This window comes from Orcinus orca, chromosome 3, assembly GCF_937001465.1.
Source record: "Orcinus orca chromosome 3, mOrcOrc1.1, whole genome shotgun sequence".
NCBI classification, from domain to species: domain Eukaryota; kingdom Metazoa; phylum Chordata; class Mammalia; order Artiodactyla; family Delphinidae; genus Orcinus; species Orcinus orca.
Window position 1 is genome coordinate 5887389 of NC_064561.1, and position 16033 is coordinate 5903421.

Here is a 16033-nt window from a genome sequence, read left to right on the forward strand (position 1 = left end):
GGCAAGGCTTTGTGACAGCACACCCCCACTTACACCACTGGCTTCTTAGAGGGGGTCCCTGGAGCGTCGGCATCGCTTGGGAGTTGGTTAGGTTAGCAGTGCAGAGTCTCGGGCTCAGCCCAGAACTGCTGAATCCGGATCTGCTTTTGAACAAGGCCCCTGGGGGAGGGGGACGCACACTCTGGTCTGTGATGCGCAGGCAAGGGCCGACGCCCAGACCCCTTCTCCTCAGTGCAGTAGGTGTAGACGGCGCCTGCGGAGCTGCCTGGAGGTCCCAGGACATCCCTGGAGCCACCTCCAGCTGGAGCCCAGCCGCCTTCCCCAGGTGGTGCCCGCCTGCCCCTCTGCCAGGGACTCGGGCTGGGTATTCTGAGGGACCTCAACGCAGAACCACAAGACACACACACACAGGAGAAAGAAAATCCAGTGACTTCAGGAGAGGCCCTGCAGTGCCGCTGGGGAAGCACGTCCGCGGGTTTAGCTGAGCCCGCTGGGTGCGGGGGAGCCGGGGTGGGGCTTATTGCTCTCTCTGCCACCCCTAGCCTCTCCCCTTGGATGCGTCTTGGCTTCAGAGTGGCTGTGGTGTGGTACCTGCTTGATCTGCTTTCCTTTCCACAAGAATCCTATGGGCTGCGCGTTATGGACCCCATTTCACAGCCGGGGAGGCTGAGGCTCGGAGAGAGTCAGGGGCTTGCCTGCGGTGCACACTGGGGAGGCGGCAGAGTCAGGATTCGAACCTAAAACTCCGACCCTAAGACTCTTATGCTCCGTCCTGCCTCTTGGTGAGTTCGAACTCACCTTCCGTCACCCGAGGAGATTAGTGTCAGAAGACGTTTGGAATGGCCAGGGGCTCAGGTGTGGGGAGCAGACAGACAGGCAACACTCAGGGACAAGACAGGAGGCCCAGGAACCTTTGAGCCTGGAGAAGAGGGGTCCCTGGGTCTCCAGGGGGAGGGGGCTGATTTGTGAGTGCGTCCGGGGGGAGGCCAGCATCTGGGCAGGGGCAGAGGGAGGTGGGGGAGCCAGTCACAGGGCGTGTCCTGGTGCCTTCCTCTCCGTCCTCCAGGCTGGGCTGTCTGAGGGCTCCCTCCTTCCCCACATGGGTCAAGGCCACGGCCTGGCACAGAGCCTGGCGAGGGGCAGCCCACGCTCACCTAGGAAGGAGCAAGTCACCTGTGGCCCTGGCTGGCACGTCACTCGGCGATGGCTGCTTACGAGTCACACACCATCACCCCTACACCACCGTGTCTCAACGATCCCACTTCATTTATTACCAAAATATCACAGAGGTCCAGTCATAGTTAACATACAGCGTTTAACACAAACCTGATACCTGTGAAAGGAACTAAGTATTCGGACAATCGAGTCGTTTGGAACCGTAACGCCCCAAACCGTTATCACTCCATACTCCAAAAATACACTTTTGAGAGCTTTGGAAACTGAATTAAAATGTCTACACAGCTATGAACAATTGTTTAATAAAACTTTTTCATGTTTCCATTACATGTAAATATATCAATTTGGCATCTCTATAAAAACTCTGAAAATGGTGCAAAAGTTTCATTCTCTTTGAGAAAGCCATTGACAAAAAATATTCACACTTCACTAAAATTTTGAAAAATGGTCTTCTTTCAAAGCTTCTTTATTAATCTGAAATCTTCTGGATTATCAAAATCTAGGTTTGCTTTTTCCTCCTAAAACACTAAAGAACATTTATTCACAAGGATAAAAAGGCAAACTTGGGGAGATGGAAAACTGAGAAGGACTTTTTTTTTCTTCTGAAAAGCAAAAAAAAAAAAGGCAGAAAAGAAAAAAGGCAAAAAAAAAAAAAGAAAAAAGGCTAGTTACATAAGCATCCTCCAAAGAACACAATGGGATTCATTTTATTGTTGACTTTTGGACAGCAGTGTCATACTTTATTGAAAACAAACCCATGTAAAAACAAAGTTAAAATGAAAAATGGTACCTGAAAAATAAATTATTTTATATAAAACAAATCAATAACTTAAAACACACTAATATACAAAAGGTCTACCCATCTACTGTACAACATGGGAACCAGCTGGGAAAGTGCCCCCCAGAGCAAATCACTGTAAACGGAACGTTACATGGTAAAGAGGTGGCCCCAACCAACAGACAAGCCTTCTCTCCTGGTGGAAGTGAAACAGTCCTACCGAGTCGCAGCAAACCACCGGTCAGCCTATCTTCGGTCCTCACGGGGACTTACAAGGAGTCATTTATTTATTTATTTAAACTACCAAGCGGAAAACTGAACTCTGTCACCAAAAGGTTGTGGAAAAATACAATCATTAGAAGTCAGAGTCCAATCAAAAGGTGTGGAAATGTGAACCCTGCCGGGGGTCCTACCGCTAGCTACCGTAGGACTGTCCATTCTCGATGCCGCTTGACGGAAAGCACGTGGGGCTTCGGGTGGGGGCCGGGCCTGGGAATCTGATGAGCAGCAGGTGTTTTCCTGAGGAGCTGCCTCAGGGCCCAGGAGGTACCACGGGTCCTGGGAAGATGGGAAGGATTTCAGATGGAGGGTTTGGGGGTTATGGGGAAGAGAGGCCCCCAGCAGCTTATTCTCACTCTCTGTGATCCAACCCAGGATGGGTGCGGAAAGCACAGAGAAGTCCGGTCAGGCTGAATCGGATGGGAAATGGGGCAGCTGGGAGACGTGAACTCTGATTTTCAAGGCCAACAGCGAATGGGGTCAGTCCATGGCCCTAGTCTGGAGGCAAACCAGCGATAAGTTATTGCCAGTGAGTGTCTTGGGATTCATCTGTCTGCCTGACCCGGCAGGGCTCCCCTCGAGCTGCCAGCTCCCGAAGGGCCGACTCCCTAAGCAGCGCGGTTCAGACCCTGGGTTTCCAGCACTAACACCAAGTGCAGACTCTCGGAGGTTAAGGCAGCTGCCCTTGGCAAGGGAAAGACTCACCCTTCAGGGGACAAAGAAGGTGAAACCCACCCGGCGCCACCTGCCCACGGGCTGAGCCCAGCTCCTCCGTTATTCTGGCAAGAGGGTGGCCGTGGTGGCCGAGGGATCACAGTCACAGGACACGTGACCAGAGGCACAGCCAGTGCAGAAAACCACAGCTTGCCATATCACATCGAAAAGCTAAAAAGAAAGGCAGCGCCACGGGGTAATAAACAATGAATAACTCAACTGGAACCAGGTTCACAAATCTGGAGCTGCTTAGCGAACAACTCTGAGGGGAAGTTACATAGGCCAAAAGAGAATTCAATCGATTCAATCAAAAGAGAATTCTTTGGTATTTATGTACCAAACCAAAGTTTCAATAAATTAACATCATCTACTCTTAACTTTTTCATCAAAATTCCCAAATAAAAGGAGAGCACTCATTTTACGAAATACAAATAAGATAGATCTATGTAAAAAAAAAAAAAACACAACTTTTTTTTTTAACACAGTTTCTTTTGGATTGTAACTTCAAAAAAAATGGCATCTTCCTTTTGCAAACAGGCCTAGAGAGAAGATGTAATGAACTTTTTGGACACAGGGCCAGCGCCTGGCACTTCCATGGGAGTGACAATTACTTTTCAGGAGTAAAACATGTCAAAGGCAAAATCCTCCCGCACGCTCACAGATTAAAACTCCCGAAGAAGCACATTGGGGTTTTCAGCCAGAAGGATGTTCAAAGAGTGGGGACCACGTAAAACGAGAATTTTACTGAGAAACTTCAGGCAACTCTCAAAGGTCCGTATGCGCTTCACGTTTCCTGTTCGTCTGTGCCAGCACCAGGATAATCAGTGTGGTTCCAATAAAATAGAGGGGAGGAAATCAGCTGCGGTGCTGGCTGTGAGCCCGTCACTTCGCAGTTTAGGCCTCTGACAGAATTCTCGTAGGAAATGGAACACTAGTGCAGGCTGGCAGGATGGTGTGTCAGCGAGGAGACTCAAGGGTCACTCTCAGGACTGGGAAGCTCATCTTCACTGAGATGTTGGCCCGAGGCTAGCACAACCTACACGGCATGTTTTTCCAGGAAAACATCCCAGTCCCGGGGTGCAGAGCGCTCTGGGGCACACACAGCAGGGACCCTCTTTGCATCAAATCTGGGCAAACGGGCCTTGGTTCCAGGAAGAGGCACGCAAGCTAGCTTTGACTTAGAATCTGGAAAATTCTGCTGCAGAGAGGAGGCCCTCCATGGCACTTGGCCACTTTATAAGACAAGGCTTCAAGGTATGAACTTGGCCCTTTGTGGGAGAAGAAGAGGGCAACATGGGAAATTCAGGAGGATCACGCAAGCAGCTGGCAGCCCCTCAGTGAAGTATGAGGGAAGCAGTGGGGGCGGGGGGGGACGGGCAGCCTCAAACGGTCCAGGGGTTGCTCAGAACACAGACCCGCTCTGGAGAACGCTGTGCCTACTGCCCAATGTCTTCCACTTAAATAAATAGATAGATAGATAGATAAATAAATAATGTTGCAATTTCATGACATCAATAACTAAAAAGCAGCTTACTGTTACATGTTTTAGTCTCGTGTCAGGTTAAAAACTGCTGGTACTAAGTTATTGTGTTTTTGATTCTCTTGCACACTGGTTATTTATAAAAATCAGATCACGCTCCTGAGGAGTTGCCCGGAGATCGGGCCCTGCCTATTTACTTCTCAGGCCCTCTCTTAGACTCTCCCTGCCGGCTCCCCATTTAAAAAAAAACACCATCTGTGATGGCACAATCCTAACGTCACAGATTTGTAAATGCTTTGTCTTGAGGCAAGTATGTTTGTTTCTTAAGATCTTATAAATCCTCCCTGAATGCTGGGCTGTCTGTACCTTACCTAGCCAAAAAGAAAGAAAAGGTAAAATAAAAAACAAAACAAAATTCGAGCAAAACAAAATCAAATTTAATGGTCTTAAATGCAAAAGTAAAAACAAACGAAAAACACAAAAAAGCAAAAGAAAATTAACAGAACAGAACAACCCAAAATGTCAAGGCAGTTATGAAGAGAACTTTGAAGGTTAATCTTTAAAACTACAAATCAAAGGGTTTTTTTTCTTTTTTTTTCTTTTTTCTTTTTTTTTTGTGTTAATAGGTAACTGGCAGGAAGTAAGTACTTTTCTGCTGAGTGTTCATAGGAAAGCAAAGTTTCAAAACAAAATCCGACTAAAATAGAAAAAAGCCTAGCGCTCACGAGAAGGGATGCGAGAAATACAATGCTCAAATGTTTCTGTGTCATTAAAAAATAGAGCTATTTTACGCACTGGGGCCATGTTCAATGCTCTTGAAAACTGGAGAGATGATTGTGAACAACAGTATCTGATGTGTGGAGGCACCATGCATGCAATGTGTGGACAGGAATCGGGATGTCAGAGGAGCAACACGTCTTCAGGCGTGCCTGGAGCTGAGATCTGACTCTGGAATATACTGGAGTTTCCCTGAAACTCTTTGGTCCGTTCCCATTGGCGCCTGGGCTTAGGAAACCCACTCGTGTCCTCGGCAGAGCCTGGCCCGGCCTGGTGTGTGGCCCCCCTCCCCGCTTGCGGCCCACGGCAGACGGGCCCGCTGCCACTGCCGGGGCCAATCGGCTGAGTGAGCAGGAGGTGGCAATGGGACCTGCTTGGGAAAGCAATTTCCTGTCAACCAAAGCAGAAATCGCTTAAAATGTTGAAGCGGTTGAGAAACGCACACAAGGCATCTGTCTAACATCTTTAGTTTAAAAACTAAAACTAAAAGGTCATTTCTTTTTGTTTGTTTGTTTCTATCCAGTTTGTGGAGACATCGAATGAAACGCGTGTTAGACAGTCTCAGAAGTTAAAGCATGCTTCAGTTTCACCACCATCCCGAAGGACTGGTTAGTCAATGCAGTCTACTTAGATTTCTGTTTAATATATATTTTAAAGGAAATAACTTAAGAAACTTAAAATTGGTCTAACATTGTGGGATTTCAAACATTTGAACATGTCGGTTGCATCCCAGAGTATAAAAACCTTTTCACTTCTCATTTAGACTAAGACAAACACTTGTGAAAATTGGCGCAAAATGAGTTGTACACTAACAAAAAAGTTTCAACTTCTTCACTCTTAATTATCTATTCCGTACAAAAAAAAGCATGAGCGAGTTATTTGTGGGACTTGTTGGTTTTGAAGGAAACCTGTAAGATTTTGTCCCCCAGGCGGTAGCCGTTCAGACTTGCTATGGCCATCGCGGCTTCTTCATAGTTTGTCATGGTCACAAAACCAAAGCCTTTGCACTTGTTGGTGTTGAAGTCGCGAATCACTTTCACATTGGTAACTGCACCAAAGGGGCCAAACATCTGCCAGAGGATTCCCTCATCGGCATCTTGACCAAGGTTGTAGATGAAGATGCACCAGCCCGAAGAAGCGTTGCCTGGGACATTGACACCAGAAAGCCCACTCATGTGATCTACACCCATAGGGGAGAACCTAGCAAACAGAGAGCACAGCATTCAGGTCAAGGTCAGTGCGGGCCAGCGAGCTGCACGCAGCCCACGTGAGGCGCTCGGGCTGACACACCCCACTCAGTCAAAATCAGGACTTTTCAACTGAGAGGAACTCAATATGGGGGCAGAGGGAGGGCATGGGCTCCCTGCTCTGTAGGGAGTCGACTCTGAGGAGAGACGTTTGCTGCCTGCAGGGGGTCAGACCTCAGAGCTACGGCCTCTAGTGGCCTCTGACCAGCCGCTCCCTCCACCCGTCCCACCTTGGTGGGGTGGTCCTGTTTAGTCACACCCGTACTTCCCACATTTTAAGTGATGGAAGCTTCTCCACATCCTCCGAGGTGCTGTTACACCCCCAGCTCTCCCTGGAGGAAACCGTTCCTCATCCTGTGTCTGTGTCTGTATGTGTGTTTGCGGGGGTATGGTGGGGGTGGGGGTGGGGAGAGGGCTGAATTTTTTTCTTTCTCTGAATTTCATACCCCATCCCCACCCACATCAGCACCCTCACTCTCCGAGGGTTCACATCCGAGCGGTGCCTACATATAGCACACTCCCTGAAGGGCCACTGCCGGCAGGGCACAGCTCCGGACACCCTTCTGCTGCTGGCTCTTAACAGCCCAGAAGGGCCAGGGCTGTGAACTGTACGTCCACCGAGCTTTACCAAAACTGTGGAGCCCCTTTCTAAAGCACCACTTTTCGTCACATCAGAAATAAGCCTTCTGCAAGTCGTGGGCAATAGGATTAAGGGAGACGACAAGATTGGTACTGAAGCCACGTGGCCCTTGAGATGTTTCACAAGCTCAAAAGTAACTGTTGGAGGATCAATTTAAGAATATCTGAGCACGATACAGCATCTCTGAAGCCACACAATGCAACTGGCGAAGTATTACCTGCTCCAAAATAAAATCAGGTTCGAGTTGTGGGTCTGATCCAGGGGTGAGTGGGGGTGCCTTCAAGTGTCACTAAACAGATTCACGCACTCAGCACACATGGGAGAAGAGTGGCCAGCCCTCGAGGTGCAGACCACTGACACAACGGTGATCGCTGATGCAGGTACAGAAGAATCAAGGCACACTGTGGGCCATGGTTTTGAATTTGAGAGAATAACTTTAAACAGCCCGCACCAAATGTCTGAATTGGTTAGATGACTCAGGAGGCTTGTTAGTGGTGAGACCACAGCATCACTGAAATGGGGGTGGGAAAAGGCACCCAAGTATCTGTATGAGCTGCTTCTCAGTGAGAAATGGAAAGACATTCTGACTTTTAGAAGGACCTCCTTTTCTCCAAGTTTTGTAGGACACGGCGGACCCGTTATCACAGTTAACTACATCTTGAGATAGATGTTATACTGAAAATAATCGGAGGTAATAGTTTACTGTCTTTTATTGACATGATTCTCATTCATTCTTGTGAGTTTTCTCCTGCTAGTTGGAGCTGATCTGTTTCATCTCAACTGTCATGAAACCCACCCCCATTCTTTCCTCTGATGGTACAAGAGGAGAACTGACTCTTCCTTGACTTGGGGACTTTTCCCAACGTGATAAGAACGGACTGCAAACCCTCTCCTCTTCTGGGTCTTCTTTCTTCTCCTTCTTATCTTAGTTGGCCTTCTGGTGGCGAACCTTCCCGCCCGCCCCTTCCTTCCGTCCATCTCTGGAGGTCACGGTCCCTCTCCTGCCTGGCCCCTTCTGCACCTCCCATTTCTCCTTTCTCTTCTCCTCCAAGCTTCCTGGTTTTCCAGAGTTCCTGGGTAACTCACTGAACTTGGCTATCTATACATCCCACCCGATCACCAGTGAGGCCGACCGTGCTGACGTTCAAAACTGGATTTAGCTCACTTCTGTCCAAAGACGCTTCCCCTGCTTTGCCTTTAAACCAGAAGAGCCAACGAAGGAAGGCCAGCTTTGGAACCTGAGCTGAGTTGAGAACACTGGATTACTGGACTGTGAAAATAAGACCTTGAAAAACAGCATCTGTGGAAATGAGCGGGGTGTTACCCAACCTCACTGCTTAAAACAAAGACGGGCACCCTGAAAAGTCGCAGAGAGAAATCCTTAACATACCTGAGATTAGCCCTCATGCCACTTCTCAAAACTGGGAGAAGTGGGATCTCAGCTGTTCGTGAGGCAGTAACACACCTGATTTCAGAGTCCAAGTTACTGACTCTGCTTGTCTCTGTTCTGCTAGATCCTGGCGACTAGAATCATTTTATATGGAAAGACTAAGGAAGGTGGGAAAACAGTTCACCTCTAGGATGCGGCTTTTAAACAGAAGGCATATAATAATATTTCGACACCAAATGACTCCACAAGGTAGGTGTATGAGAAAGGTTTGCCTTAGGGCTGCTGATCAAATGTCTAAAACCTGTTTAAAACTCTGGAAGAACGGCTCTTGCCTAAGCACCCCTAAAGCTGCATCTTTTCTCTCCCAGATACGGGATGATCTTTTAAACTCATAGGTCTACTCACATATCACTAGAAACTGTGGGCTGCAGCGCTATGCACTCACTCTCCTGGGAGCTGGCTGGAGCTGCACTACCTTTTTCATTCTAGTTAAAGACAACACTTGGATGGAAATAAACAGCTTCCATACAGATACCTTTCTGATGCAGGTGGGGGACATGGAGACATGAAATGGCCGTGAGCGCGACTTTCTGATGTGATCAGCCCAGAGGTTTCCACTGCACATAGTCACCCAACCAGCAGGGCTCCGCGCAGCCAGAAGGGGCCCGAGTGGCCGTGGTGGGAAGAGCGCGTCCTCCTGACCCACCTGAATCTCTGCGCCTGGTGATGAACGGGGCCTCCGAACCGCCTAGCTGGCGAGTGGTACAGCTGGGAGAGCAGCGCCACGTTTTTGTTCTGGTTGGGATTGGCTGCAAACTTCACTGTAATGGGCTCGGAGGAACCTGGGGGTTTATGACCATTGAAACTGGTAATTGCCTCTTCTGCTTCCGACCGTTTGTCAAACCGGATAAACGCAACCCCTCTGGACAAACCTTTTTAACAAACCAACAAAAATGGAGTTAGGGGAAAAACTGCAAGGATTTTTAAAACTGAAAAGCAAAAGTCAAGTCAGTCAGGCTACTGTGGTTCAAAACTGGATGCTTGGTTAATGAGATAAACAAAAATTAAACCTAAATATGGAAACATGAACAAATTAAAAAAAACAAACAACAACTAATAAAAGATTAAGGTTTCAGACTTTCTTCTGAGTTGAAGCAACGACTCCACAGCCTCAGTGCCAAAAGATACTTTGGTGAAAGGAGTCTCAAATAAGACACCCCAGACCTCTTTCTTAAAAGAAGCCACATTAGAAGAGATTATGTCCTCCATCACCATTGCAATGCCAGGTGCCCACCGCAGTGTGGGTGCACGGTGTGCTGAGGGGTAGGGGGGTGACAAGGAATTGTCCCTGGGCTCCGGGAGCTCCCTCCCATGGCCTTCCCGGCCATCTGGCCACATACCCCAGCTGGGCCTTTGCAGCATGTCGCCTCCTGGGCCGGCCTGACTGAATCCCTGTTTGCTCGGTGCCTGGCTCAGCCTCCTGCATCCCTCAAGGGCGTAGAATCCTAGTAACCAAGCTGAACCCTGATGACTCTTTCCTGCCACCAACACCTCACTCACCTCTTGGATACTCCACTGTAAGGTCACTGGACCTCCTGTGGGCCGCAAATTGCCCTCAGAATCAAGTGAGGCCACGCATTCTTTTCCCAGAAAACTGCCGACAATGGTGCTGACACACCCACCCACAGACTCCCCAGCAGCTGAAGAGTCCCCGTCTTGCGCCCGTTCACCGCCACCTCAAGCTGCCTTGGGAGAACACCTTCTCTTGCCACGTGGACTGAGCCACCAAAGGCAAGTCCTGGGCCTGCTGTAACCCCACCCTCGACAGAGCAAGGACATGGCCCGGGGCCAGGCTACCTGAGTCCCAGGCCCAACTGCTGAAGGCAGGGTCAGCGTAGTCTGGCACAAGTGTGGGACCTGAACAAACCAGATGGGAGGGGCTCAGTCACCCTCTAGCCCCTTGAAGAACTCGAGGAATGGAGTGGGGCTGAGGTGAGGGAATGTGGAGCCGCGGAAGAGAACTGGCTCCTTCTCCTGGGGAGAAGAAACAGGGGTCAAGAGTGAAGGTCGAAGTGTACTGGTGACGGCTAGGGCCAGCCTGGGGGTGACGGGCCTGGGCTGGAGGCACCGTGTGCCCTGGTAGGGGAGGCTGAGGCAGACAGCCGTAAGACACAATTTCTCCTCTAGACAAAGGCCTTTAGCATGTGGTGAGTGACGACCATCAGAGCAGAACAGCCCAGGGCCTTGGGCCACCGGCTAAGTGAGCGTGAGGAACGTCCCCCAGTCAGCTCCCACATCCCGGCACCTTTCCTCGCCATCTCCCGCAGGGTCCCACCCATCGTCCCCACGATGGGCAACAAGGTGTGGGTATCCCCAGCTGGCCCCAAGGCCGTGGAGGGGCCTGGGAGATTCGGGCACACCAGGCTGGTGCGGAGATGACAAGTGTCACTGCAAGGCGCGGTCGTCCCCTTGGGGCCTAGAATCCCAAGCTCTGTCCTGACTTGGATGCAACACCGTGGGCCCCCTGTGAACAAGCAGACAGTAGTCAGGGGCCCTCGGGCAGGGGCTCTTTCTTTACAACAGGAGCGTCCTGTGGATGCCCTCCGCCAAGTCCTAAAGCACACACCCCAACTCTCCAACTGGGAAACTCTCCCTTCTTGGGCGCCCCCAGCACAGGGCTCCTCATGGCCTCAGGGCTGCCCCTGCATTGGTTCCATCATTATTTAAGTATAAATTTAAAATTGACACAGCCAGAGATGCTCACTGAATTAGTGAGATTAGACCCAGCAATTCACACGTGTGCCAGGAAAATTCTAGAGCCTGAGCCCACTTTAAAATTTCGGTTCAGAAGGAACACCTGAAAACATGTACTTGGCATACACTGTTTTTATTTACTCTTAAACGGCACGAACGACAGCTTAGACAGATGGGAACCCGAACGAAATCTAACTGCAGGCAAATCCCACTGGAAGCTGTGGTTGGCTGGCTGCTACAGAAAGCTGTCTGCAGGATACGGTTCCACTCTATTTATAAAGACCTTGCAATCAAGCAGACAGTGTGTACGCGCAAGTGTGGTTTCCCTGTTTGGTTTTGCAAAATGACTATCAAATGAAAACTGCCCGAGTGAAATGAAGAAAACCTGAGAAAGAGAGAGAATGTTACTTAAACTGAGGGAATATAAACTCACTCAATGATTGGATGAATGTACACTTTTTGAAAATGACTGGATTTTTTTTTCCTATAGCGTTTTTAGGATTAAGAGCAGAGACCAATAAATGGTACGATCTCCAGATGAGTCAACTATGAAGTTCACAATTAAAATGTATAAAGAAGCAAAGACATTCTCTGAAAAAGTTCTGTCAGCTCAGCAGATTAAGGTTTTTTAAGAGAGCTTCTGTTTCTTTAAAAAGCACGTCATACGAAGGAAACTTGACACACAAACTTGCTTGCCCCGCTATTCTCTGCCCCAGCCGCCAGGGCTCCATGGGGTCCCAGCAGAGGAGCCCTGCATGGTGGCCTCCTCCAGAGCAGAGGGAAGGAAGGGGAGCCCACAGTCCCGGGGGCTCACCTTTCTACTCTCCAATTCGACACGCAGCCTAGGGGAGGGCTGTGGAGAGGGAGGAGCCCCGGGGGCTCCCTCGTGGCTTCCATCCCCCCGCCCTCTCGCAAAGCTCCTGAACACAGACAGAGGTGTGGGGTAGGGACCCTGTCCCCTCGCCTAAGTGGCAGAAGCTGGTGGGGAGGCCTGAGGGCACAACCCTGAGGTGCCCCCAAACTCTAGGAGACACCAGCTTTGCAGAGGGAAAGGAGGCAAAGTCCCAGCAAAGGGGTGAGGGAACTGTCTGCAGGAGAGACCTCCCTCAGGATGATGCAGACAAAAGCTATGTGGCAGGGGGTGCGTTCTCGAGGTGGGTGGACTCCAACTTGAGAGCTGGGCCCTGCTCAGCGGTGCTGGGCTGGACAGAGACGAGCCGAGGCACAGCAGTCCGTACAGGATCAGGAAAAGCAGGGCCACGGAGGCAGAATACGGGCCAGCACCGTCATCCCTGCCAGGTCTCCAGGTGGCCCACTCAGGCACTTCTGTGCAGGTGGGGCTGGGGATAAATACATGTGCTGACCAGCCGACGGGATCACTCTCTCAACTGGCATTTGAAGATAAGTAAGGGGAACTTTAGGGACCACGGGAAGCTCTTCTGGCACAGAACAGGGGTTTACACCAAGTACACGGCATCTTTACCTCATGCCCATCCCCCGGCCTAGAGCCGAGGGGCAGAAAGAAGGAGGCCGGGTGGGTGGAGTCTATGTCCCTCCAGCAGAGCCTGCGGTCCAGAAGCCCCTTCTCCTCCTCAGGCCCCTGGGAGACTCGAGCTGTCCACTCGTCTCCAGGCCGGGCCCCAGCCCAGGACTGCAGCCTGGGCAGCAGGTAGGGCCAGCCCATGCCAAAACGAGTTTCCACAGCTGGGACAGGACAAGGGAGTGCAGGTGACAAGACTGTGGGCCCCAGAGCACACAGCTTAGGGGGGATGTGGGAAAACACGCATGCACCTCCACCCCCATCTGTCATGGGCCAGGATACCCTGCCCACCTGCTCTCTGTGTGGCCCTGCAGCCTCCCGGGGGAGGCCACCTCAGAACCACGACTGCTCTGGCCCGACCACCCAGTGTGTGTCTGACTACCTCAGCCAAGGGGGTGGTGAGCACGCTCTGTGCTGGAAGAACATAAAAACCAACCGCAGACAATTCTACTGGCTTCGCTGAGCTCCCTGAGCAGTAATCTTTTTTGCTAGTTGGTCAGTAAATTCCCACTCCTGCTGAGAACAGAGATGAAGGGACTAAAGCAGGGCGGCCTGAGTTCGCTGCTCCCCAGATGGAGCCACACACAGGGCTGGGCGGGGCCGGCCCGACCCCAGTGGGGCAGGTGGCCGCAGTGAGGGGCTGCTTCCGGGGTACGCAGGGCTCAGCTTGGTGGTGCCTTATGCAAAGCCCATCGCCCAAGCTGCTCGTGTCCTGAACTGAGATGACCCGAGAGTGGCTGGCAAAGTGGCCAGGACTGCCTGAGAGAGGAAGTCACTGCCTTTGAGCTCTGAGCTTTGAATGTGCTACCCGAGGTGGGAGCGGCATCCAAGTCATGAAGACTGAAGAAGAGCTCCTCAGAAACAGTCACCCTTGGAGCTCTGGGGTAATGAAAGGTGGGGACTCTGGACCTCAGCTAAAGACTGTCTCACGCAGCACACCACTGCCTGCAGTAAGAACGGCAACATTCGTAGTCCAGGCTAGGACGTGTGGGTGCCTGCAGAAAGTGCCAGAATCTCTTGGTGTTTTCACCATAACAGGCTTTTATGTCAGGGCTGCTTTTATGCCACTTAACCTCCCCAGCCTCATTAAACAAAAGCCAACGTCTTCTCATTTTGATTCTGTCCTCATTGGTGGAATAACTAATGACAGCGATCTGTCTTCCCTAGGAGACCCAGCCCCTGCCTGGAGGAAAACCTCGCCGTATCCTGGGCCACCCGCCGTACCTGTGGTCTGATCCACGAGGACCCGGGAGTTGATGATCCGCCCGAACCGAGAGAACATGTCCTCCACATCCTTCTGGGTCATGTTCCTCGGAAGCCCGCTGATGTACAAGTTGGCATCTTTGATGACCTCTGAGCTCGGGCGAGCGTACGACACCTTGAAAACAAAACCGCTCACTGGCATTAGGGCAGATGTGTGGCCAAAGCATCGAGGGAGGGTGTTAAATTTTCAGGTGAGAAAAAGCCAACCCTATGGAAGGCGGTCAGCTGCAGCAGCCCGTGCTGGCAGCTCCCCATGGGCCAGGCAAGGGCCCTCACACACCCTGATGACAAGACATTATCCTTGTTTCACAGTCGAGAGTCTGAGGGTCCATGGCTGTTCGGGGGCAGGGCAGGGAGCCAACCCCGGCTGCCTGTGCTCCTACCGTGGCCTCAGGCCTCTCTGGACAATGAGCAGGGCTGGAAAGGGGACCTGGTCCTGCCTGTGAGGAGCCCAGGGGACAGCGGGCTGGGTGCTCTGGGACTGTGACACCCACCTGACAACAGGCAAGCTCGCCATGGGAGCCCAGTGGGGCCCGAGTGCTGGGGGGTACACACATATTATATGACCCCATGCTTTTTAGGCTTATGTTCTGCAAAGCTGAAGAAAGGCTAAAAGGAGCTTGTGCAGTGGTTTAGATAAAAGGGTGCGTGTGTGTGGGGCTGGTAGCAAGGAGAGGGTCTCTGGCGCTCTCCCAGGTTGGGGCGACAGCTGGGTGGACCCTGCCAGCCAAGGGGGCAGCACAAGGGCAAGACGACAGGTGTGTTCTCACCACAACACTCAGGCCTGCCAGGAAGGGCAAGGGTGTAACTCTACATACTAAGACCACACACTCACATACACACACCCACCCCTTCATTCATGTGCTCGTTGACTCGCAAACATTTGAGGTGCACCTGGGACATTCCAGAAAAGGAGAAGACAGACGCCACCTTTGCCTGCAAAGCAGAATGCAGTCTAGCGGGAGAGACGGCAGATGGAAGGAGAAACAGCGTGGCGTGGTCAGAGCCCAACTCCACCCGAAGAGTGGGCTCATGGAGGTGTCAGAGGAGAGCGAAATAGAAGTGATGCTGATCGGAAGGATGCCCCAGGGCACCGGGTCCCGTCAGGGGCTGGTGGCCTCCACAGAGCAGTACTGTACAAGCTGACATTCCCTGAAAGCTTCCCTGCACTGCAGCCAGGCCTAAGGCACTCTGGGGACACTTTGGGGCCACCCGATGGTTTGTTCACGACCTGGGGCAGAGGCAGCACTGTCCCCAAGAGGCCACCTTGGCCCCTGGGGCCTCCCCAGGGCCTCCCAGGTGGGCGTGGTCATGCTCCTTGACTACCAGGAAGGACGTTGGCCCCACTTCTGGGCCTCCACTTTCCGGATCTACGTCAACCAGCCCCACAGAACACCCCACTCAGACTCCTGCCAGAGGGGGTCACTCCAACCGTCTGCTGTCCAATTTTATCAAATGCCCCAACGAGGGGCGTCCGATTTCAGGCAGGACAGCTGAAGGAGGGAGGCAGGCCTGCCGGGACTCAGGCTAGTCTGTGCTTTCCCAGGATCAGGCTGGGCCAGTAGGGAGCTGCCTCCCAGGACCATCCTGTCTCGTCCCTTGCAGATCTGTCCAGAACAGGTTGCATTTGGGGTCTGCCCTTGGCTTTTGGTGAAGGTCACTGTGGGAAAGAACATTCCCAGATTAGCACCGTGGGAGTGGTGTAGAGGCTGGCACTGACTGTAGTTACAATTGTCCCCTGATAAAGCCCCAGAGAGGCAATGCTTTCAAAGCCAACTGCGCTTCAATTCCTTTCAGCACAGGTGTCTCCAAGGACGTTGATGGCCACTGCAGCTTTCCTTTGCTCTTCAGCCACTGTCAAGCTCAGAGTCAAATCAGAATCCAAGAAGACTGCACTAGAGAACCCTCTCACGGCAGGTGTGTGATGACGCAGCAGGTGTGCCTGGCCCCGTTCTGAGACACTAGGCCCAGAACCCTCTTTTCTAAGCTCCTGGC

General features: G+C 51.6%; 1 protein-coding gene across 1 annotated transcript in view; it reads right to left on the reverse strand.

The window, feature by feature from the left end:
* Positions 1 to 4842: 4842 nt before the first annotated feature.
* ELAVL1 (ELAV like RNA binding protein 1) overlaps positions 4843 to 16033 on the reverse strand; it is a 34969-nt gene continuing 23778 nt past the window's right edge. The window contains exons 4-6 of the mRNA XM_012535777.3: positions 14000 to 14153; positions 9188 to 9413; positions 4843 to 6404 (exon numbers count right to left, since the gene is read on the reverse strand). Coding sequence (XP_012391231.1) covers positions 6080 to 6404; positions 9188 to 9413; positions 14000 to 14153 — 705 coding nt within the window. The 3' untranslated portion in view covers positions 4843 to 6079. The remainder of the gene's footprint in view (positions 6405 to 9187; positions 9414 to 13999; positions 14154 to 16033) is intronic.